Source organism: Lissotriton helveticus, chromosome 5_1 (genome assembly GCF_964261635.1).
Source record: "Lissotriton helveticus chromosome 5_1, aLisHel1.1, whole genome shotgun sequence".
Classification (NCBI taxonomy): domain Eukaryota; kingdom Metazoa; phylum Chordata; class Amphibia; order Caudata; family Salamandridae; genus Lissotriton; species Lissotriton helveticus.
This window is the reverse complement of record NC_136065.1, coordinates 852,461,833-852,486,949: the sequence shown is the minus strand read 5'-3', so window position 1 is coordinate 852,486,949 and position 25,117 is coordinate 852,461,833. Positions and strand designations below refer to the sequence as shown.

At 46.4% G+C, this 25,117-nt stretch overlaps 1 protein-coding gene across 2 annotated transcripts in view; it reads left to right on the top strand.

Annotated features, from left to right (window-relative positions):
* The window catches only part of IGSF21 (immunoglobin superfamily member 21), a 1,341,695-nt gene that overhangs the window by 1,258,924 nt on the left and 57,654 nt on the right, over window positions 1–25,117 (top strand). The window contains exon 8 of one of the 2 annotated variants that reach the window (XM_078641114.1): window positions 13,525–13,545. The exons of the other annotated variant lie outside the window; for it this stretch is intronic. Within the exon in view, the coding sequence (XP_078497240.1) occupies window positions 13,525–13,545 (21 nt within the window). The remainder of the gene's footprint in view (window positions 1–13,524; window positions 13,546–25,117) is intronic. 2 annotated transcript variants of the gene reach the window in all.

The window sequence follows — 25,117 nt, the reverse complement described above, 5'->3', positions numbered from 1 at the left end:
CCGACCACCATTGTAATACGCCCCTTAATATCTGATGTCACTTCCTGTGTGATCACTTATTTATTTATTTATAAAGTGTTTTTATAGCGCAAACAAGATCCAGAAGGATATCAGAGCGCTTTACAATATGATGAGAGGAAGAACATAAATGCAATTACAACATCCTGTAGAGAGAGAGAGAGAGAGAGAGAGAGAAAATAAAATAAAAGACTGGAATGGTCGCAGAATGCGGGACAATTGCGCACAGGAGGGTAATACAATAAGCAGGTGTACGCGGGTTCCTTTGATGTCATGTGCAATGCCACACCCTGACATCAAGCACTGTGATGTCAAGCGCCATGATGTCATTTGCATACTGCCTAACTTGATTAGTCCCCCCCCACTTCTTTTTTAGGACTTGTGCCCCTTTTACAGAGTACTTTGGCCATACCACTGGTCACTGCACGCTGTGAACTGATGGAGTAACATCAGATTTGTGCCTTACTGCTGGTGCTGAGTTGTCCTCTGATGTGGACATCTTCCGAGCGGCCTCATGGCATGTGCTATGTCTTTAGGAACTCCTATGTTTTTTTTAGCAACCACTCCTTGCAAGCTGGGATGTTTTGGTACAAGTCTCAGATTGCACAGTTCTTTTGGCTGAAAAGCCAGCATTGCCCAAAGGTGCAAAAATGACAAAAGCCACTTGTAGCCATTAAATTGTATTGTATTGTATGGTATTGTAAGTGCATTTATATAGCGCTTAATACCCCTGACGAGACGTCAAAGCGCTTTTCAGCAAGTAGCACACTACTCTGGAACCCATAAAGGATTAGTGTTGAATTAGTATAGTGAAATATGAAAGTAATTTGAGTGGTGGATAGGTTAGTCAGGTATTTAGATTCCGAAGGATAGCGGAGTGTTAGAAGAGGGAAAAAAGTTTGCATTTATAGAGGCGCTTGTTACCCCTGATGGGGTGTTGAAGCACTTTTTTCGGCGTGTAGCACGCTATTCTGGAACCCATAAAGGGTTAGTGGTGAATTAGTATAGTGAAATATGAAAGACCCCCTTCAAAGCTGAAAGTTGTTCAGGAAATGGACTCGACATCTGAAAAAAATTCAAAGCATCCTCAGGTAATGTAAAGGGACTTAAGGAGCTTGCCATAATATGATGATACATAATTTGTGTCTTTTTTTAGAAATATTGGGTTTACAGAACTGTAGAAATAATGTGATTTAATCTCATTAAAGGTAGAAGAAGGGTTCTTATAACCATGTTCTAGATGATATCTGCAGCCTCGACTATGCTAGACGTGTAATATAATGCACACACCATCAATAAAAAATATTGCCACCGGGTTTCTTAACCCACAGTGTTTACTGATAAAGACTCCCTTCAAAGCTGAAAGATGTTCAGGAAATGGACTCGACATCTGAAAAAAATTCAACGCATCCTCAGGTAACTTAAAGAGACTTAAGGAGCTTACACCAGAGAGCAGAATAAATGCAGGGAGATGCTTGGGAATAATTGCAAAATCTGTCAGGTTCTAGGTGTTTGAAATCAAAGCGAATATTTGGAAAATTCGAAACGTGTACAAACAGGGCCAAGATGGGCCTCAAGCAGCACTTAAGCAATAAACTGCTTCAGTCAGAATAACATGGAATTTTATGAAAACTATTATCCCATGAGCCTAAGATCACAAGTCCTCGGCTGTTTCCGGAAATCTTCGCGCGTCAGTTGTTTGCCGCAGCAATGTTTCACCATGACTGAGGTGCCAAGCAGAATGTTAAAACGCATCCTGTCTGCCAGTTGTCCTTATTTCTAAGAGTCCCTTAGTTGGGGGTGAGCAGTTCACTGGGTTTGAGGTAATGGTACTGAAAATCTGCCAAAAGTGTGTCAAAGAACCTCTTCATCCAAAAGAGATGGCAAACCCACAAAATGATGGCAGGAAAAATAGGTCCCATTTTCAAAATTCTAGGGTTCTGTTACCGGGTGCCAATAGGGGGTTGCGTAAAAGTGTGTCGGAGAACTGGATTCTCTTCAAGAGACATTCGTTCCAGCTCTGATTTCAGTTAAGTTTCCAACTGGGAGCTATAGGTGCCCCAAAAAAATCTTAGCACCCAATATTAGCATCTTAAATAGGCCCACTGGGGTGCTTCCTTAAGGTAATGCTTAATTTTGGTCAGCACTCATTTGTGGGGACAGGGACTTATTTTTTTATCAGACTTTCATCCGTAGCAAGAGAGAAAAACACAAACATGTGAAAGAAAGAGGAAGAGACAGACTGAAAAAACAGTGTCAAAGGGAAAAAGCAGGGATAAAAAAAGTATGAAAAAGTGAGATAGAGGTGCTGGGTTTGTCTGGAAGTGTATGATAGTGCTGTGCGGTATCAAGACTACACAGCCTTAATGTTCAGCAACTTCGACGTTAGATAGCTTTGGTCACAGCTTCTGAGCAAAAATATGAGCCCAGACACTTTTTGGTTAACAGATTGATCACTGCTTAAGAGCTCATATCACACAAGGGCATTGTTCCTTTTAATGTTTTCAATCAATCAATCAATCAATCAATCAATCATATCACTTGTAAAGCACACTACTTACCTGTGAAGGTCTCAAGGTGCTGAGGGTAGGGGGGGGTTGCTACTGTTCGAAGAGCCAGGTCTTGAGGAGTCTTCTGAAGGTCAGTAGGTCTTGGGTCTGCCGTAGGTGGCTAGGGAGGGTATTCCAGGTCTTGGCGGTGAGGTGGGAGAAAGATCTGCCGGCAGCCGTCGTTCTTTGGATGTGGGGGACAGGGGCGAGGGCGAGGCCGGTGGAGCAGAGCTTGCGGGTGGGGTTGTAGAAACTGAGTCGTCTGTTGAGGTATGCTGGTCCGGTGTTGTGGAGTGCTTTGTGTGCATGGGCGAGGAGCTTGAAGGTTATCCTCTTATTGACGGGGAGCCAGTTCAGGTCTCTCAGGTGGGGTGTGATGTGGCTGCTTCGGGGGATGTCGAGGATCAGGCGTGCAGAGGCATTCTGGATGCGTTGCAGCAGTCTCAGGAGTTTGGCCAAGGTTCCTACGTAGAGGGCGTTTCCGTAGTCCTACCTGCTGCTGACGAGGGCCTGGGTGACCGTTTTTCTCGTTTCGGTGGGGATCCATTTGTAGATCCTGCGGTGCATGCGGAGGGTGTTGAAGCAGAAGGCGGAGATGACCCCTAGGTTGCATGCGTGGTTGGTGGGTGTTGGGGCTGTTCCCAGTGTGGTCGGCCACCAGGAGTTGTCCCAGGCCGAAGGGGTGGATCCGAGGATGAGGACCTCCGTCATGTCAGAGTTCAGCTTCAGTCAGCTGTTCCTCATCCATTCGACGACGACATTGGAGCGGAAGGGGGGAGGCGGACACTCTGTGTTCTGCCGGAGAGGAAGGATGTGGTCCAGTCCGAGGGCCTTCTCTTGGATCCCGGCGTCATGTAGGCGTGCTCGTAGTGTGCGGTGGCAGACCGTGCTGAAGGCGGCTGACAGGTCCAGGAGGATGAGGGCCGCTGTTTCTCCATTGTCTAGCAGTGTCCTGATGTCATCGGTGCCGGCAATGAGGGCGGTTTCGGTGCTGTGGTTGCTGCGGAACCCGGACTGGGATGGGCCCAGGATGCTGTTCTCCTCGAGGTACCGGGTCAGTTGTTTGTTGATGTTTTTTTCGATGACCTTCACTGGGAACGGGAGCTGGGAGATGGGCCGGCGTTTTTGAGGTCCTTGGGGTCCGCCTTGGGTTTCTTGAGTAAGGCGTTGATCTCGGCGTGCTTCCAGCTTCCCGGGAAGGTTGCTGGTTTGAAGGAGATGTTGATTAATTTCCGGAGATGGGTTGCGATGGCTCTGCTGGCTTTGTTGAAGACGTGGTGTGGGCAGGAGTCTAGCGGTGATCTGGAGTGGATGGTGTTCATGATTTTGCTGGTGTCTTCGTCATTGATGTTGGTCCAGGAGAGCCGCGGTTGGTGCGGGTGGTGGTCGTGAAAGGCGGAGGTATCGGTGGTTGTCAGGGTGGCTGCGGCGTCGAAGCTGTCTTGGATGTCGTCGATCTTGTGGTGAGAGAAGGAGGGCAGTGAGTCGCACAGGTCTTGCGAGGGTGGGATGTCATTGGTGTTGGAGCTGGGATTGGAGAGTTCCTTCACGATGTTGAAGAGCTCTTTGTTGTTGTGTGCGTTGTTGTCTAGGCAGTATTTGAATGAGGCCCTTTTGGTGGATCTGATGAGGTGATGGTGTCTGCGGGTGGCGTCCTGGTGGGCTGTGTAGCTGTCCGGTGTTCGTTCGCGGAGCCAGTTCTCCAGTTTTTGGCATGTTTGTTTGGAGGCCTGTAGGTCTTCGGTGAACCAGGTGGCTTTTTGTTGCTGGTGTGGCTGTTTGGGGGTTATTTGAGCAGGGCGAGGGTGTTGGCGCAGTCGTGGATCCACTGTCTGAAGTTGGGTGCAGCGGTGTCGGGGCCAGTGGGGTCGGCGGGTGGGCTCTCGGGGTTGGTGGGGTCAGCGGGTGGGCTCTTGGCGATGGTGGTGGATAGCTGGTCTTCAGTGTTTTTGCTCCAGCAGCGACGAAGCATCTGTTGGGTGCGGTGGTGCGTGGTGGGCTTCTTGAAGGTGAAGTGGATGTAGTGATGGTCGGTCCAGTGGGGTTCGGTGGTGAGGCTGAAGGAGACATGGGGGCTTGCGGAGAAGATGGGGTCAAGTATGTGGCTGGCAGCGTGGGTGGGTGTTGTCACGAGTTGTCTGATTTCGAGGTTGTCAATCAGGTTGGTGGAGTTGGTGTCGTTGTTGATCTCGAGGTGGAAGGACAGGTCCCCGAGGAGGAAGTAGTCCGTGGAGGCAAGGGCCTGTGTGCTGATGAAGTCGGCGATGGAGTCTCTGAACTGTGGTTGGGGTCCGGGGGGGTCTGTAGGTGAGGGTTACTCTGAGGGTGGTGTTGGGGTCGGTGTGGATCTGGAATTTCAGGTGTTCGGCGGTGCTGAGGGTTTCGTCCGTGTTGGTTGAGACTCTGAGGGTGTTTTTGTGGACGATGGTGATTCCTCCTCCAACTCCGTTCGTGCGATCCCTGCGGGTGATCTTGTAGCCATCCGGGATGGTTATAGCGATGTTGGGTGCTGAGGCGGAGTTCAGCCAGGTCTCTGTCAGGAAGGTGAAGTCTGGGGAGGTTGAGTCGAGAAGGTCCCAGTGTTCAACTGCATGTTTGCGGGCGGAGCGGGTGTTGAGGAGGATCCATCAGAGGTAGTTGGTTTCTTTCCTGGGTGGAGGTTTGGCGGGGAGGATGCTGGTGAAGCTGCAGTTCCGGCAGGTGAAGGGTCCTTGGGTGCGCTTCGGGGTGGCCCGGTAGCAGGTGTGTTGTCGTCCGGGGTTGAGTGCATGGAGGGTGCTGGCATCGTAGTGGAGTCAGGCGTCGTGGTGTTCGTGGGGGCCAGGGGTTCTGCCGCTGGGCGTGGTCCAGGCGCGGACGGGCGCTGACGGGCTTGCCTTAGGCGGGCCTTCGGCGCGCCAGTGGCGCACCTGCACTTCGTCCGCCATAAGAAGGGGAGGTGGGAGGGAGGAGCAGCTGGGAGGGGGGAGTGGACAAATGGGAGCAGGGGGGCGCGTACGCAGGGGACGCAGCAGCAGGAAACGGGACCGGCAAGGGAACTGTGGTAAAAACGGGCACAAAGGGACAAAGAGGAGAACAAATATAGTAAACACAATACTAAACACCAGAGGGGCACAAAACAAGCACAATAAAAACGGGCAGAAGCGCAAAAGCAGGCACAGTGAAAATCGGCAAAAACAGACCTAAGGCCTACCACTGGTCACCAGGGTTGAGGCGCAGGTGGTAGCCTGCGGGTGGAGGCGGGCCTCGAACTTGGCAGCAGCTACTCTGGAGCACGGGGGCAGTCCGGTGGAGTTACGAGGCGCGGGGAGTGACCTGCCTGGAAGCAGGGTCACAGGTCGCCCCCTTCACCGTGCAGAGGCCGCCATAAGAAGGGGAGGTGGGAGGGAGGAGCAGCTGGGAGGGGGGTAGCGGACGAATGGGAGCGGGGGTCGAGGCCGCAGGAGACGCAGTGGCAGGATCCGGGACCGGCAAGGGAACAGAGGCAAAAACGGGCACAAAGGGACAAAGAAGAGAATAAAGACAGTAAATACTAAACACCAGAAGGGTACAAAACAAGCACAATAAAAACGGGCAGAAGCGCAAAAGCAGGCACAGTGAAAATCGGCAAAAACAGACCTAAGGCCTACCACTGGTCACCAGGGATGAGGCACAGGTGGTAGCCTGCGGGTGGAGGCGGGTCTCGAACTTGGCAGCAGCTATGCTGGAGCACGGGCGCAGTCCAGTGGAGTTATAAGGCGTGGGGAGCGACCTGCCTGGAAGCAGGGTCACGGGTCGCTCCCTTCACCGTGCAGAGGCCGCTATAAGAAGGGGAGATGGAAGGGAGGAGCAGCTGGGAGGGGGGAGCGGACAAATTGGAGCGGGGGGCGGGGCCACAGGAGACGCAGCGGCGGGAAGCGGGACCGGCGAGGGAACCAAGGGAAAAACAGGCACAAAGGGACAAAGAGGAGAATAAATACAGTAAATACAATAATAAACACCAGAAGGCCACAAAACAACCACAATAAAAACGGGCAGAAGCGCAAAAGCAGGCACGATGAAAATCGGCAAAAACAGACCAAAAGCCTACCACTGTCCACCAGGGATGAGGCGCAGGTGGTAGCCTGCGGGTGGAGGCGGGTCTCGAACTTGGCAGCAGCTATGCTGGAGCACGGGTGGAGTCCGGTGGAGCTACGCAGCATGGGGAGAGACCAGGGTTGGGGCGCCCATGGGACATGGACTCCTGGTGAACGAAAGCTTCCCACTGGCTACTGAGGGCTCTGGGGTTTATGGTCAAAGTCCTGCCACATCTTTGAACTTTACCGTCTCCAAACTGATCACTGCGGACCGATGGTGGAAACTTTTCTGGTATTATGGCGACATAAATCAGCTAATAGGGCACAAACACCAATGGCCCTGGATGAAGGAGAAGTATCCTTCAGCCCTTCTTTTTCTCTAGAAGGAGGATTGCATTTCTGCAACTTCAGGGCAAGTCGAGGGCAAGTCACCACCAGTCACCACCCTATGTCAGCCAACGATGTCATGCCTCAAGGAAACCAGATGTCTTTAGATTAGTCACAGCAAGCCGACTGCAGACCTCATGGATCTCAAGTACATCCCCTTAGTAAGGCCTTGCTTATCCCTCAGGTCCATTACGCTCCTCTCCTTTCAAGGGCGGGAGCACTTCAGATTTCCCAGTGGTGCACAGCAGTGAGATCTCTTCAGTGGTTAGGCTTTGGACCAGCCTCTGGGGGCAACGGCAACATGCAGACTCCTGGTCAGACGTTTCTCTGCACGAGTGCTTCAGAGATTCATTTTACCAGGAGTTATCTCACAAGAGCGGGTTGAACGTTTCCCGTGCAGGGAGGCAATGGTGGGAATCCAGGGCCTATCACACGTTGTGTGGTATTAACGTACTTATCTCTGTCTCATAAGTGTGGGCTACATTTTCTGCCGCATTTTCACAAAGGAGGAGGCGTGAGAGTGCTCATCTAAGAAGTATTCTGAAGGGATAGCTCTTGCAGTGGCAACTCCGCGGAGTAGGGCAGAAGGAACAGGTCTGGGTTGTGTCTGACGGTGGCTGACGGAACAGGGGATGGTGTAGTGAATAGCATTGGTGGTGGCTCGGGGGTTGGTTGAAGTTGGGACGGATGCTTTCAATCAGGGCACAAGTCGTAAAAAACAGAAGTGGGGGGCTGCTGTCACCGGAAGTGACGTCGCGACAGGAAGTGATGTCACGAAAGGTGCCGAGCTGCTCGTCCCAGAGAGGCCAAAGATTGAAGTCCAGCTGTTAGGCAGGGGGGACGGCGTCCCCCGGTAAAATAAGTGGGGGGACGCAATCCACAAGCGTGGTACCCCGACTCGAGCCCTGCTCTCAATGGTTGGTAAAGGTCAAATCTCCGAGAGAGATCAGCAGTGCGGAATGCTGAGGTCAACCGCTGGAGGTACTGGTTGGGAGAAGCTGAAGTGGCAAAGTTTGGTGGTAGCTGAAGTGATGCGACCAGCTGCAATTACTGTTGAAAGTACAATTGGAATGATAAAAAAGGTTGAGTAGATCCAATGGGATATTGGCTAGGGAGGACTTAGCTTACATTAATTGTGTGTGTTTTTAAGAGATTGGCCCTCCAGTTTTCCTGTAAATGGAAGTTGCTAAGACCCAACACATCTTTTGCCCTGCGTCTTGTTCACCGATCCCAGCAGCGAGTGCTCAAGTCACTCTGGTGCAGGTAGTTGGGGTAGTTGAAATGTGTGGTTGCTGGAGTGGGGTGCCAGTTTTTGTCTGTTGCATTGTCCCTCGATAAGATAGGAGCAGGGTTTTGGTGAATGGGTGGAGGAAGAAGCTGTAGTGACCAGCACATATTGTTGGATAGGGTAGGGTAATGAGGCGAGGGTGTGGCCTAATGGCCAGAGCTGCCGACTTTGGAGCTGGGGAGCCGGGTTGGAGCCTCGACGTCAGCCTAGCATCCTGTGATTCTGGGCAAATCACTTAATCTCCCTGAGCGTACGAACAATGTGTCTTTGTGTAACATAACTGGTGCTTATGTAAAGCGCTCCAATACCTTCTGGTGGAGTTTCACGCGATATACATCTGCATTAAGAAACAAACATGGGGACTCTGCTGTGCTGTTAGTGTTGTCGGGCGGAGCTTCCTTTTTTATTCTATTTCTGCTGGCCTTATCAACTAAGTTGAGCACCACCTGAAAATTATATCCCAAAAAAGTCCTGTGGACAGAAACACAAACTCTGCACAAAACTGGTTACAGTGGGGTCCTATTCCCCTTGTGCAGAGCTCTCCACAGCAGAAACTTTCCCTGACAATAAAGCCCCTCCCCTACACCTCACCACCCACACTTACTAGGAAACCCTTTATGCATTCCTGGCAGGCGCAAAAGAAGGAAATGTGCCTGTAAACTTAAGTTTACGACCAAATGTACCTTTGTGAATCAGGCTCGTTGTTTTTTTTTAATAAAAGCGCGTGATCTGCGTACAAATGCAGAGACCTGCGAGCGCCATTATTATAAACAGGGACATTACTGATGATTGCGGCGCAGTTCGAGGCAGCAGACAAGCGGGAGGAGAGTCACCTTTTGCTGTTTGCTATTTATGTGGCGTTTGCGGCACAAGTGATAACGGGGAAATGTGGAGATAAATGGATCGTTGGTCGGATTACCGGAGCAGGAAGGGACGCTGCGTGCAGACGACATCTCCGTATATATTATCCGCCGGCAGCAGACAGCGGCCTGGAATTAAACGATAGGATTTGAATATGACCAAATAAGGCTTAGGCGATGTCTGTATTGTTATTTCTAAATCTGGGGGATTTTTTTTTATTTATAAAACAATTTTCATTGTTTTCTATAAACCTAAAGTACAATAAAGGTCATATAATGTCAACATTTTCTGTTCTATTGTATATAGTAGGCGCTATATTCTAAAGCACATTCATCTCAATGTCCTTTCATGTTTTGTGTCTCTTTACAACGATGTAGGGGCATATTCACAAGGGAATGGCGAAGCGTTGGGTTAAGCAAACATTGCTAACGCCACGCTGCGCCATTCTGAAAACGCAAGGATGCGCCGTATTAACAAGAATGCGGCGCACCCCTGCGTTTCCCTGAGCGCTGGAGCTAAATCTAGCTGCGTTGGGTGGAATGATTGTTTATATGCTGAAAGGTGTCCTTTCCTACACATAAACAATCAAGTATGGCGAATTGTAACTTTGATGCGTGATGCATTGTGCAGGACACATAGTAGTTGCAAGTTGTCATTTTTCAAATGATTGTTTATGTGCAGGAAGGCACACCTTCCTGCACATGAACAATCATTCATTCATGGAAAAGACCAGGTTTTCCCTGGTCTTAATTTTGGCTCTTCCTCCTATTTACGCCACCCTTGTAAATAGGGGGCAGCGTCAAAATCAGTGGGTGTTGCGGCCGAACGCCCACCACAACGCCCATTGCACGCCCCATTCACGCTAAGTGTAGCATGAAAGGGGGCCTTATTTACAAGGCGGTGTTAAGCCGCGTTAAGTCAAATATGCCCTTGGGATTGTATACAGTGTGATGATGGCTTGTCGAAGGCTTGTTCTTTGGGCCAACATTTCTGAGTCTACTGCCATTGATATTTTGCTATTTCTTATCTTTCCCTTCTTTTCATTATTCATCATTCCTATACATGGGAGGACTATTTTAGATCATACGTTTCATTCCATTTCCCCCAAACTTTTAGACATTTATGCGGGTCACCTCAACTTTTGTAAATTTCTTTCTGCTACAGCACAAATCAGCCCATAACTGTAAGTCATTTATTATAGGTTGTTACTCCCCCCTCCATCAAAAGTGTGCAGTGTTTCATCTGGCAACCACTAGTCCAGGGTCACAGAATGATTTTTTGCACCTAAGTGGTGTCTGGTCACCACAGATCTACAATAACTTACATTTTGTATTCCATTTGAACTCAATTTCTGTTATTATATATAATGATTTTGAAGTTTTTAACAGTATTTAGTGACTTTGAGGTGTTGCCAAAATGTGTGAAATACATTTCACTTAGGCCACATCCCCCTTAGTTTGTGATTCAACTGTATGTGCTCAATGATCTTCAGTTTAGCGTAATATGTTCTGTGAAACAAAATGAGTTGTACTGACAAAATTGCCCTAATTGGTACCTCTCTTGGCGCCCATTTGGCCTCATCCAAGACCTCATTTTCTAGCTGTCCAAGATCTCTTTCCCATTTTTCTTTATCTGGGTTTTCAGGAAAATATTTGTAAATATTTTATAGATCAGTGATATAGTTGTTTTCTTCAGAGGTTCCACCAGAACTCAATTTTCTAGTTGGTATATCCCCTGTATCACCTTCAGTTTATCTTTCTATTCCCCTAGTGCATGTCATAGCTGTGTGTAATTAAAATGTTGGGTATTCTTCTTTTACTTGTGTAAAGGATTTTATAGTATCTGTCCACCAAATATCCCCTATCTTCGAGATCCTAATATATCCCATTTTCAAAATCCCTTTAGTGCCCCCACCTCCTTTAACTGCCCCCCAGGGGAGTGTCCTTACTAAGGACTCACTTCCATCCCATCATCTGCATGGCAGCTTTCCATCGCAGTCTCACCATTTGCGTTGGTTCTGGACATGTATGTCGTGGGTCCCACCCATAGAGGAGTGCACGATCTTCTCAATTCCCAGTGATTTCCATTCTAGTTTCCTCGATGGGTGCGAATACCAAATCATTTATTACTATAATCTGTGCAGCCCAGTAGTATTTTCTAGTATCTGGGAATCATATACCTCCATCATATACCCCAGTGTATAATTTTGTCAGAGATTTCGTTGGTGCTTGTCCATCTCATGCGCTGAGATCATTTTATACCACAGTTATTACGGTTGAGCATGCACTAGTGCGTGTCTCACTTGCGATACACTGTTGTTAACAAAAAGTGCTTGGAACTCTCCTGCTGCCTATCATTTGTTGGCTTGCATGGCGCTCTTCTACCAGTCTCCTAATTTATCAAGGCAGGCCTAATATAATTTCCATTCCTCTCTGTGGAGCAGGGACCAAGCACTGATTGATTCAACCTAATCAGTTCCAATCCGTTGCTCTCAGCTTGATTGAGGTACTATTTTGTTCTTTTTACTTTTAGTTCCCTGCAAAGAGAAGGTGTGTGACTAGCAAAAACATGCCCAGCAGGACAAACAAAATTGCAAAGATTTATTTTCTATGGTTAACTTATTTTATTTTGCCAACTCTTCTTTTCTCACTTAGCACTCATGATTTCTTTTAATTTTGCTTGTGGGTGCTGTTCTCAAAAGATCAGTATTATCTTATTGCAAACACATTGTTTCTTTCTTATTTGCAATTTCTGAAATTATGCTTTACCACATAATTGTGCAGTACACCCCAATCCACCCACTCCAATCCATGCCAATCTACCCACCTCACCCCACACAATCTGCCCCACTCAATCCCCCCCTGACCAATCCAATCCACCCCACTCCAATCCATACCACTCACCCCAATTCAATACACTCCGATCCACCACATTACAACTGTCCCAACCCACCCCACTCCTATCTGCCCCTCTCTAATTCGCCTCACTCCAATCCAAAACAATCTGCCCCACAACAAAACAATCTGCCCACTCAAGTCTGCCAAACTCCAATCTGCTACAATCAAAACAATCTGCCCCACTCCAATCCAAACCATTCTGCCCCTCTCCAATCTAGAACAATTTGCCCCATTCCAATCCAAAACAATCTGCCTTACTCAAATCTGCCTTACTCTAATCCAAAACAATCTGCCCCACAACAAAACAATCTGCCCACTCAAGTCTGCCAAACTCCAATCTGCTACAATCAAAACAATCTGCCCCACTCCATTCCAAGCCAGTCTGACCCTCTCCAATCTAAAATATTTGCCCCATTCCAATCCAAAACAATCTGCCCTACTCAAATCTGCCTCACTCTAATCCAAAACAATCTGCCCACTCCAATCCAAAACAGTCTGCCTCAACCTAATCCATCCCACTCCAATCTGCCCTACTCCAATCCAATCCAAAACAATCTGCCCACTTCAAACCACCCACTCCAATCTGCCCCACTCCAATTCAAAACAATATGCTCCCCTCCTATCCAATCCACCTCACCCTAATCCACCCACTCATCCCAATTCACCCCACTTCATTCCACCCCAATCCAATTTATCCCACTCCAATCCAATCAACCTCACCCCAATCCATTCCATCGCACTCCATCCCCAATACATCCCACCCCAATCCAAAACACCTGCCCTCTCAATACTACACAATCTTTCCCTCAGAGCTGTTGATCAGTGGATGACATGGAGTCATCTCAAATTGAATGCTTCCATAACGGCAGAAGAGGGGGCTTTCATTTAATAATTAAAAAAAATCAAACTTACCTTTCTGGTCCCGCTTCTTTTCAGGAATAGGAGGCAGGCAGCCAGGCTCCCTCCCCACAGCCAATCACAACACTGCAATGACAGCGTTGTGATTGGTGGGGACGCCGCCCAGCCAGGGGCTTACGGGGAGGACATGTTCTCCATGCAGGCTGCAGCCTGCATGGAGAAAGAGCTGAGTGCGCATGACTGGTTTGGGCGGCGCAAGAGGGCCGACCAAAGACTCATTGGACCCTCAGGAATGGGCACACCACTCTTCCCCTGCACTGGCTGCTCGCAGAGCAGCCATTGCGGGAAGCCTGCTCTGTATGTACTATACCAAAGTGAGGTATAGTGTGCACAAAGTCCAGTGGCACCCCAAAGATAGGCAGAGGTAAAGTTAGATAGAACCTTACTCTCTATTTGTGGTAGTGTGGTCGAGCAGTAAGGCAGTATCAGAAGACAGTGTTAAGCATTTTATGTACACACTCAGTCAGCATATGAATTCACACACTCAAATACTTAACTTCAGACCAATTATTTTTGTATGAAAATATTCTTTTATTTATTTTATTTTCTAGAACCAAGCAAGCCCGACACAGGTAAGCAATAAGTACTTTACAGTAGTAATGCAATAGAAATACAGTTTGAATGATAATTGTATATGCACGTTGATTTGATTTACAGTTTGGATGCAGAGAAATTAAATATTTAGTAAATGCAGTACATAGACTTGAATAGGCTTTACAGTAAAATAGCAGATCACTAACTTTTGAGATTACTAGGCTTTCACAGAGTAGTATACCTAGATACTACTCTGGGACATTTCCTGAAAACAGGGAAGTAAGATCGTTTTTGTTAGATTTACAGTAAAATAGCAGATCACTAACTTTTGAGATTACTAGGCTTTCACAGAGTAGTATACCTAGATACTACTCTGGGACATTTCCTGAAAACAGGGAAGTAAGATCGTTTTTGTTAGATTATGCAATTTTAGAGAAGTTCTTTAGTTTCTCAAACTCCACAGTTAGAAACTTTTCACAGAAAAACAGTCAATGTTATCCTATGGAGGAAAATAGTGTTATCGGTTTTGAGGTAAGTATTTGGTAGTGGGAGTTGAGGTTCTGGGGGTAGACTCAGGGGTCCCCCAGGGTCGAGGAATCACTCATGTTACACCCTCGACTGCACTAGGGCGGCCGGGTGCAGGGTGCTGAGGCCCAATGTTATCCATTGGGGGATAGGGGGTCTCCGGTTGGTGGCTGCTGACAAGCAGGCCACTGGGTTTTGGGAGCAAAGCTCCTGGACTTTAGCTCAGGGCGAATGGGGAAACAAATTAGCACCAAAGGTGCACCCTGAGAGGCACTAGGGCGGCCGGATGCAGGGTGCTGTTTTGATGTCGGACCCCCTGTAGACTTCAATTGAGAACCTCTGGTTTGCAAAAGCACTGCAGGCAGGGAGATGAAGGCCTTCTGGGTCTGACCACCAATTCGAGAGGTAAGTTGGGAAGTTAGGGGTTGGTTAGGCACTGTTGGTTTGGGCACACAAGGCTGTGGGGCGTCAGGTGCGGGGGTGCCTTTTGGGGTCAGATCTTCTTAGCAGCTCCTGTTCGCCGTTAGAGGGGCCTTCTGAATTTAGACTGCAGGCCTCGGCTGGAGGCTTGAGACAGGTCAGGGGATGCCAGATCTCGGGTCAGGATTGCCAGGGTGACCTCCTCGTGGTGTTTGCACACTTGAGCTCGGGCCGTGGACGGCTGGTGCAGAATGGGGCGTATTCGCGGTGTCCGGCCGGAGACAGAGGTTGAAGGTGAACAAATCCGTTGTTCACAGGAGACAAAGTCTTGGTGCTTGAATGCAGGCAGGTCCTCTGGGGTTTTTGATGTTGCTGGCTGCAGGACACACCGGGATTTCGCAGGAGCAGGTTCGAGGTGGAGACAGGCCGGTAGGGATGGGGCCAAATGAGTGGGTGTTTTCCTCTTGTTAGCTTCGGCACGGCTGTTCGGTCCTTCTTCTGCTTTTCTTGCTGCAGGTTCTTGTCTGAGGAAGCAAGGTTCAGGGGCCCCTAAATACTAGATTTAGGGACGTTACAGGTAGGTAAAGACAGGGACCAATGGGTCCCTTACCTGGGGTGGTTACAGCCCCTATTATGCCACCCTCCAGTGGGAGGGGGGCATGAGCCTGTCCTTGGATGGCTGAATCCCCCCATCTTCAAGATGGCGTAGACAGAGTTGTGCTTCACCTCGCCTCCCCACCTGAGGTGTGGAGTTGGCAGAGGTGGGCACACTTCTCTTACTCACTTGTTTTTCCCACCGGTTCTCCCTCCCAAGTGTGGGTCAGAACCAATGGGGACCAGTTGCTGGGAGCAGCATGTGGTGTGGGGAAGCTCACAAAGGCAGCGAGCCTTTGAAGCTTCCCCTTCGTGAACCCTGCCCATCCTGGGGGAGGAGGCTTGGCACCTCGTCTTAGGATGTGCATTGTTTCAGGCCCCAGAGAGCAGCAGGCTCTAGACCCAGGGGTCAGAAACATTTCTGGTGGTGGCAGCTGAAAGCAGCCACTCAGCCTGGACACTAGTGGTAGGTTCGTTTTCAGGGGGCATCTCTAAGATGCCCTCTGTGTGCATTTTACATTACATTCCACACTAGCTTGGTTTTAATGTGCAGAGAAGTTTGATACCAAACTTCTCAGTTTTCAGAGTAGCCATTATGGTGCTATAGAGTTCGTAATGACAAACTCCCAGCACCATATACTCTTAATGGCAGCACTGCACTTACAATGTCTAAGAATGGACTTAGACACTGTAGGGGTACATGCACCTGTACCCTCACCACTGGTATAGTGTGCCCAGCTAGAGGGGTGATTGACCTATGCCAGGGCAGTGGGTTGTAGGCATGGCACACAGAGATTTGTGCCATGTCGACTCTTCCCTTGTTTCTGCAGCAAAACATGCAGCCTGCAAAGGCAGTGTGTGTGTAAAGGTAAAGGTACAGGTCCTCTAAGGGTGGCACAATAAGTGCTGCAGCCCTAAGAGGTCTTTCTTGGTCACAGTGTCCTGGGTATTTGTGGTACCATTTACCAGGGCCTGACCTGTGGCTAGAGATGCCAATTGGGTCAGTTTTGGGGAAAGAGCACAGGCCCTGGGAACCTGATTGGCAGGGACCCAGGGCACATCAAGTCAAAGTGCAACAGTAGTCTGGCAAAAAGTGGGGGGCTGGGTTACTGCAACAGAAACCCACTTTTCTACAGCCCTGCCCACAACCAAACGTAAAATTGTAAGTTATTACCATTTTATGTTTTGCTTCTCACACTGGAGAAAGCAGTGGGGAGACGCTCCTCTACCCTAGTGAAGGAGCTGCCCCTGCCAAATGCATTCAACAAAGTAACATCCGCTGAAGATTGACACCCAGACTCAAACCCCCAATATATAAGAAAAAGACCATAGGTGGTATATCTTTCTTTCCCTGTTTAAGCAGCCACACTATGGATTTCATTACCCCAAAACAAAACATCCATGGATAACTATCTTATCTTCAGAAGACTACTCAAGATTTTGCTCTTTCCTATAGAACCACCATACTCAAGGACTAATGTACAGCATATCCCTGTGTATAAAAACATTTAAAATGTGATTATATGTATCTAGATATTTGTATTTCTTTGTACAGTTAGGGATAATAACAATGCTTTTTTAACACATATAGATACTCTTTAGGTCTCCTTAACAAATGTATATATTACTTAGAGCTAAATGAGGCAGACACACAGAGAAAATTAATTATTTAATATATATATATTGTTATTATCGATCAAATGATCCTTTGAATTGTAGTACCACCTCTCTACTCATAGCTCTACCAGTACCTATTCTATGACCTATGAGATGAAAGACAAACTATCAGTAAGAAAAAGCTCGATAAAGGCTCACAATGTAGTACCAGAAAAATGCAGAATTTATCCTAGATGTTCCGATAACTCCTCGCTACTGTTCATCCCTTTTGGTGCCTTTGTCTGGACATCTATTATGTAGCGTAACTCTAGTTTCCTCAATTTGAGGGTTCAATCTGCTCCCCTTAAATTTGCTGGTACATGGTCCAGGCAAAAGTAAGCCAGAAGATCCCCTATTGCTATTATGCATGCTACTAAAATGTCGGGCTACCGGATATGCAATGTCTTTATTGGTGATGGCCTGAATGTGTTCTAAAATGCGGAACTTCATGGGAAGAATTGTGTTCCCTATGTATTTTAAACCGCAGGGACACATCAAACAGTATACCTTGTAGGAAGTGGTACAGGTCATAAACTTGGTAATGTTTTTGGGTTTCGCAAGACCAGGTATCATATAAGACTGTGCTCTTTTATTCTTTACACAAGCCTTGCATTTGCGGCAAGGATAACATCCCCTTAGTGTATTTAAAGGCGCTGTAGCTTCCTTTTCAAAGTGACTGTGTACCAGAGTGTTGCTTAGAGACCTAGCTTTTCTTATATATGTGTATATATATATATATATATATATATATATATATATATAGTATTCTATGTTTAGCATGTTCATAGCTCACTGCATAATTTTTATATAAGTTATTTGATTAGGTGCTTATGGGTCTCTCTTGTATTTATCTATCACAATATGTAAATGTTATCATCTATTGCATCTGCAAGTGCTTCACTATTAAAATAGCGAAGAAAAGATCAAATAAAAGAAAAATAATTGTTATAAAAAATACACAAATAAATTAGCTTGAAGTACAGCAACAGTCTGTAAAGTCTGAGTTTATACAATACAAATTTAGATCCCAATATATTATCTTCCTTATACATGTATATCCTTTCTATGTAGTCATCTATCTTTATATTTATGACTTTACTCCGACTGCAGGAGAAAGTAAAAATCCTGTCACAGTCTCTCCAATGTACTACTGTCTCACTCTGTACCTTACTCAATATATCCCCTACTTCTACTCTGTCATCCTAAACCTCACTCTATTACTATGATCACCAAAATACCCCTTTCTAGACTCTTCACTCCTCTATACCTCCTGCCTCACCACAAACCTCAATTTAATACTATGATCTCCCAAACAGCCCTTTCTAAATTCTTCCCTAATGTATCCCTCCTTCGACTCATCCCACACCTCATTTTACAACTATGATCTCTAATTCCCTAATTCCTTTCTAGGGACTCTTCCATCCTCTATGTCTCCTTTTATTCATCCCAACCTTCATGTAACCACTGTGATTTCCCAAATAATACTCTTCCCTCTTCTATCTCTCAATTATCATATTCAATCAAAATAACAGACTCACATGTCCATCACTCAAATTAACTTATATTTCCCTACACTTATCCACTACTAATCCTTTGGGTTCCGTAGTAGCATGCTACGCGCCGGAAAGTGCTTCAACACCCAACCAAGGGTACTAAGCTCTATATAAATACAACTACAATTACAATCACCATATAATATTCTCGGTAGACACACTGTCTGGAGAAGGACTCCTTGTGGTACACAAAAAGGGATATTTTGAAGTATATAAAGAAATTGTGGAAAAGCTATTGTTTTATACTTCGCTACTTTCCCCAGTAGGAATAATGGGAGAGGCCTCCAATGTGACACATTTATCTTGAATCATTTTACTGCCCATTGTATATTTTTCTTATATCATCAGTGGCATCTCTTGTGATGAATGTGCCTAGATATTTAAAGCATATTGAGATTTAATGGCCAGTACCACATAGGTTTGGATGTCTATGGTAAACAGGATATGATGTTGAGGTGGACAAATGTGTCCTGTATCCACTATAATCCATATAAATAAGGGAAATATCTAGTATTCTATGAATTTTGTCTTTTGATTCCTCAAAATACAATTCTACATCATTCACAAAAAGTGAAATTGTAGCATCCCGATCACCTTCCAGTTTCAGACCTCTGTCCAGAGCGTCCCTCCCGTATCCAAAAGGTTCAGTCGTTAATGCAAATAGTAGGGGTGACAGACAACATCCTAGTCGAATTCTGCAGTGTAGTGTCACCCCCTCAACATTGTCTTATTGACTTCTATTCCTAAAGTAGAGTATTTGTATCTAACGGATGAAGGTAGGCCTTCGCCTATCTTTTGGAGAACTGCTAGCGTAAAATCCCTTTCAATCAAGTTGAATATTTTTTCCGCATCAAATACTGGCTCCTATCATAACAACAAATGCATTCTAGGCTCATGTGCAGTCAATGAAGATTATGTCTTATTGTTCTATCATTCTTAAATCCTGAATGAACAGAATGTATCACTGTGGCTTTGCAAGATTATAACTTACTTGCCTGTACATTCGCTTATGTCGGGGTCTCTACATTCATGGGAAGGGAAAATTGGCAAAAGGAGGAACAAATATAGACAAATTTTCGCAATAGATGACAATAAATTCTCCTATTGGTCTTGTGGCTAAAGTCCACTGTACAATTATTCAAATGTTTTCAGATATCATCACACCCACAGGAGGATAAGATTACACATTTCTATTTATTGTAATCCGTTCAAAGTATACTTATCTCATTTCTTTTATATATGTCACAAAACACAAGCGCTAAATCCTCTCAAAACAAATGTATGCACTATACACAGCAAATTAACATACCTATGTACATACCTATATACAACAAATATACACAGTGAAACAACATATACACTTTATACAACAAAACATGTAACAAAAAAGGGGGAGGATATAATTTATATATATATCTTTGTTGAGTACTTCCTATCTTTCACCCTATGGCACAGTACTACAAACGTGTCCTCCTATTAAATCTCGGTAGTACACTAGGAGGTAGTCAGATACAATGGTTCCAAACCCAAAACCTCGTGGAACCTAAATCTTCACATGTATCCAGTGGTGTATCTTTCACAAATTAATTGAAAACAAAAAGACTCCTCCAATTGGAAAGTGTCGACGCGGTCGCGTTTCGGCCTTCCAACAAATCAGGCCTCCTCAGGACAGGGCGACAAAAGAAGGGGGGAACAAACTTAAACTCCACGGTGGCGGAGCCACCCGCTATGTCAACAAACGCCAACTCTTTCTTGTATATGGCCGCTCTTTTACTCTTGGGGGCAAATCTCAGGGTCATGAATAATCCTATGTTCTCGAAAATTCGAGTGCCGGCAGTCCTAAGGTCAGGTCTCTGCTTAATTTGAGCCGGTGGTTTCCAGTGCTCGGCACCGGCACTTAATTGCCGGCACCGGCACTTATGACAGACTGCCACATGGTGGGTTGTTTGCCTCATTTAGAGTAAGCACAACAGTTGTTTACTAATTCAACATACATTAAAATGACTAATACCTGCCGCTCATTCTAATCTTATAACTTTGGGGGCCTGGAATAGTCTGAGTTGTCACACTTGTAGGAGTGTGATGGTTAGTAGCTGGTTTGGTACTCTCGTTAGTAGTGCCAGCAGGGGCAATGGGTGCTGCAGGCTGCAATTGCCTCCTGGTGAGGGCTCTGGTAGTTAATGTTTTAGAAGCACTACAGCAAAGATATTGGCATTAGGAGAAGTGTTCATCAGGTCGCTTTCTTGTCAGTATTATTGTGGCTATTTGCAGGTCTGGGGACAATTCCTGTGTCTTGTTGGCTTCTTTATGTAATGCCAAGAGAAGTTTGTGGGGATTGCTGGCTAAGCTTTTGAACAGCTCTGCCGGTGGTTCACTGGTCCCCGTGGCTTTGCCTGGCTGCATTTGGCTTATGGCCAAGGTTATTTCTTTAGCCTTTATTTCCTTCAGTAGCTCAATTCGCTGCTCTGGACTCCGTCTTAGAGTAGGACAGTACCTCATAAACTCATCAATATCCCCTTTCCCATATTGCAGTGGGGATCGGCACATCTCTCCGCAATAATTCACCAAACTGACAGTCATTTCATTATCATTCCTTTTTCCATTTCCATTTTTATCAGCTATTTTGTAAATCCACTTCTCCTTTTCTCCCCTATCCATCAGGCCAGCAGCTTGCTTGCTTTATCACCCACCTCGTATATGTGTAGTTACTCACATAGGTATATTTTCTTTAACTTTATATGTCGTGCCTCTCAATATCATGTGTCAGTGCTGTTCTGGGTTCCCTCGTTCATATAATATCCCTTCAGTTTTAATATTTTAGATTCTTTCTTTTCCAGTTGTTGAGTCATGGCCTATTTAATGTACGATATTATGAACATTATATGCTCTCAGCGCTGTTTTAATGTTATTTAGCATTTATTTTTTATGACCTATTAAAATCAGACCCGGAGCTAGATTAAAGTCAGCACAGGATACTGCCTTACGGTGCCATCAGACACCAGTACCTGCAGGGCTGGACTGGCTGAAGTGGGCACCGGGCATTTTCCCAGTGGACCGGAAGGGTGGGGCTGCTTTTGGACTAGTGGGGGCCATTTTTGTTACTGGCGGCCGGTTTTGCAGCAGTGCTGCAATATCGGCCTCTTGTATTAATAAAAACTGCAGCAGTTACTAGCAGCAGTTTTCCACCATAATCCCCCCAGCAACCCGGAGGCCGGTCTGAGTTAATTACCAGGGCTAGTTTACATTCCCAGTCCGCCGTGTGCACCCGTATCATATGAAGACCCTCTTTGCATCATATATGGTAAATGAGGCCTACAAGGGATTTTTTTGTACAATAGTTTCAAGTTATTCCAAACTGAATCAGGGAGTCAGTCCTAATGAAGCAAACGCCAAAGTGTCATTAGACAACAATAAATACAAGGAAAAAATCTTAATAGAAGAAACACGGGGAGACCTAGTAATTTGAGAAAATATATCTTGTTGTATATCTTTTTTATTGAAATAATAGAGTACATAAAAACATTCAGCATACAGTCATGGAGAGAAGCAAAAATCAAATTGTCCTAACAATACATGACTATACATCTATTCCAAATCAATTATAAGCAACAACTATCCAAATGAGAATGTGTATTGCTTCAGAATAACAAATTATCTTGGGAATAGAGGAAATTGTCAACCAAATATCCCCTATCTTCGAGATCCTAATATATCCCATTTACAAAATCCCTTTAGTGCCCCCACCTCCTTTAACTGCCCCCCAGGGGAGTGTCCTTACTAAGGACTCACTTCCATCCCATCATCTGCATGGCAGCTTTCCATCGCAGTCTCACCATTTGCGTTGGTTCTGGACATGTATGTCATGGGTCCCACCCATAGAGGAGTGCACTATCTTCTCAATTCCCAGTGATTTCCATTCTAGTTTCCTCGATGGGTGCGAATACCAAATCATTTATTACTATAATCTGTGCAGCCCAGTAGTATTTTCTAGTATCTGGGAATCATATACCTCCATCATATACCCCAGTGTATAATTTTGTCAGAGATTTCGTTGGTGCTTGTCCATCTCATGCGCTGAGATCACTTTATACCACAGTTATTACGGTTGAGCATGCACTAGTGCGTGTCTCACTTGCGATACAGTGTTGTTAACAAAAAGTGCTTGGAACTCTCCTGCTGCTTATCATTTGTTGGCTTGCATGGCGCACTTCTACCAGTCTCCTAATTTATCAAGGCAGGCCTAATATAATTTCCATTCCTCTCTGTGGAGCAGGGACCAAGCACTGATTGATTCAACCTAATCAGTTCCCATCCGCAGCTCTCAGCTTGATTGAGGTATTATTTTGTTCTTTTTACTTTTAGTTCCCTGCAAAGAGAAGGTGTGTGACTAGCAAAAGCATGCCCAGCAGGACAAACAAAATTGCAAAGATTTATTTTCTTTAGTTAATTTATTTTATATTGCCAAGTCTTCTTTTCTCACTTTGCACTCATGATTTCTTTTATTTTTGCTTGTGGGTGCTGTTCTCAAAAGATCAGTATTATCTTATTGCAAACACATTGTTTCTTTCTTATTTGTAATTTCTGAAATTATGCTTTACCAAATAATCGTGCAGTACACCCCAATCCACCCACTCCAATCCATGCCAATCTACCCCACCTCACCCCACACAATCTGCCCCACTCAATCCCCCCAGACCAATCCAATCCACCCCACTCCAATCCATACCACTCACCCCAATTCAATACACTCCGATCCACCACATTACAACTGTCCCAACCCACCGCGCTCCTATCTGCCCCTCTCTAATTAGCCTAACTTCAATCCAAAACAATCTGCCCCACAACAAAACAAACTGCCCACTCAAGTCTGCCAAACTCCAATCTGCTACAATCAAAACAATCTGCCCCACTCCAAACCAGTCTGCCCCTCTCCAATCTAGAACAATTTGCCCCATTCCAATCCAAAACAATTTGCCTTACTCAAATCTGCCTCACTCTAATCCCAAACAATCTGCCCACTCCAATCCAAAACAGTCTGCCTCACCCTAATCCATCCCACTCCAATCTGCCCTACTCCAATCCAAAACAATCTGGCCACTTCAAACCACCCACTCCAATCTGCCCCACTCCAATTCAAAACAATCTGCTCCCCTCCAATCCAATCCACCTCACCCTAATCCACCCACTCATCCCAATTCACCCCACTTCATTCCACCCAATCCAATTTATCCCACTCCAATCCAATCAACCTCACCCCAATCCATTCCATCTCACTCCATACCTAATCCATCCCACCCCAATCCAAAACAATCTGCCCTCTCAATACTACACAATCTTTTCCCTCAGAGCTGCTGATCAGTGGATAACATGGAGTCATCTCAAACTGAATGCTTCCAAAACGGCAGGGGAGAAGGGCCTTTCAGTTAATAATAACAAAAAAATCAAACTTACATTTCTGTCGGCACAGTCCCGCTTCTTTTCAGCTCCTGCTCCTGCTCTACTACCTCCGGCAGGAATAAGAGGCAGGCAGCCAGGCTCCCTCCCCACAGCCAATCACAACGCTGCAATGGCAGCGTTGTGATTAGCCTGCATGGGGAAAGGGCGGAGTGTGCATGACTGGTTTGGGCGGCCCCAGTGGGCTGACCAAAGACTCATTGGACCCTATCTCTGTGGCTGGTCAGATTAGGATCCCTCCGCGGGAGGGTGGCATGGCTCGCAAGTGGAAGGCCGTTGATTCCTCCAAACTGTTAGCTCACCTGTCTCACACACGTCCCCCTTCCCTCAATAACTTTGACATTAATGAGCTAGATGGGCAAGTTTCCAGCTGGCTTATATCAGCCAGCGACATCTTTGCCCCACTAACTAAGTTCCCTCGCTCTCGCCATAACCATTCACATAAATGGTTCACTCCTCATCTCAAAACTTTACAGTTAGAACTTCGTCAATCTGAACGCAGATGGAGAAGAGACTACTGCCCGTCAAGCAGAGATACTTATGTGGCAGCTCGCAATAGGTATAAATCCGCTATCTCTGCAGCCAAGAAAGCCTATGTCTCCGAGCGCATCCTGTCAGCCCCCTGTAAGTCGAAGGAGATCTTCAGAGTTCTGGACGAATTCACGTCTGACTCCAGAACGCTCCTGTCTCAGGCCCCTACTCAGGAATCTTGCAATGCACTTAGTACCTTTTTTTTACAGAAGATTGTTTTGATTAAGGGCACTATCCCGGTCACCTCATTGGGTGCTGATTCCGTCACATCCCCTCATAATGCTTTCTCTATTACTCAGCTCCCTCTACTAGACTCCATATCTTTAGCCAACCTGGCTGTCCGGATCAAGTCTGGCTCTCCTGACGACCACTGTCCACCTTCCATACTTCGTGACATCTGCCATTCCTTACCTGACTGCATCCTTCCTTTGCTTAATTCTTCTCTTCTTTCCGGGACGGTACCCAGCTCCTTCAAGGAGGCCGTCCTAGTGCCCCTGTTGAAGAAGCCTGGAGCCGACCCTGCCGTCCCGGCAAACTATCGTCCCATCTCTCTCCTACCCTTTCTTTCAAAAATCCTGGAAGCCCATGTCACTGCCTGCCTCTCGGGGTTCATCGAGAGTTCCACCTTTCTCGAGGCCAACCAGGCCGGCTTCCGTCCTTGTCATTCTACGGAGGCTGTGATCCTGGCTGTCCTAGATACCTTGAGAGACGGAGCTGACAAGGGTACCTCCCAGGCCCTGGTATTATTAGATCTGTCGGCCGCTTTCGACACGGTGGACCACAACATTCTTCTCCACCGTGTTGAACAGGCCGGCATCCAGGGCCTGGCGTTGGCATGGGTGAAATCTTTCCTTATGGGGAGATCTCAGTCTCTCAG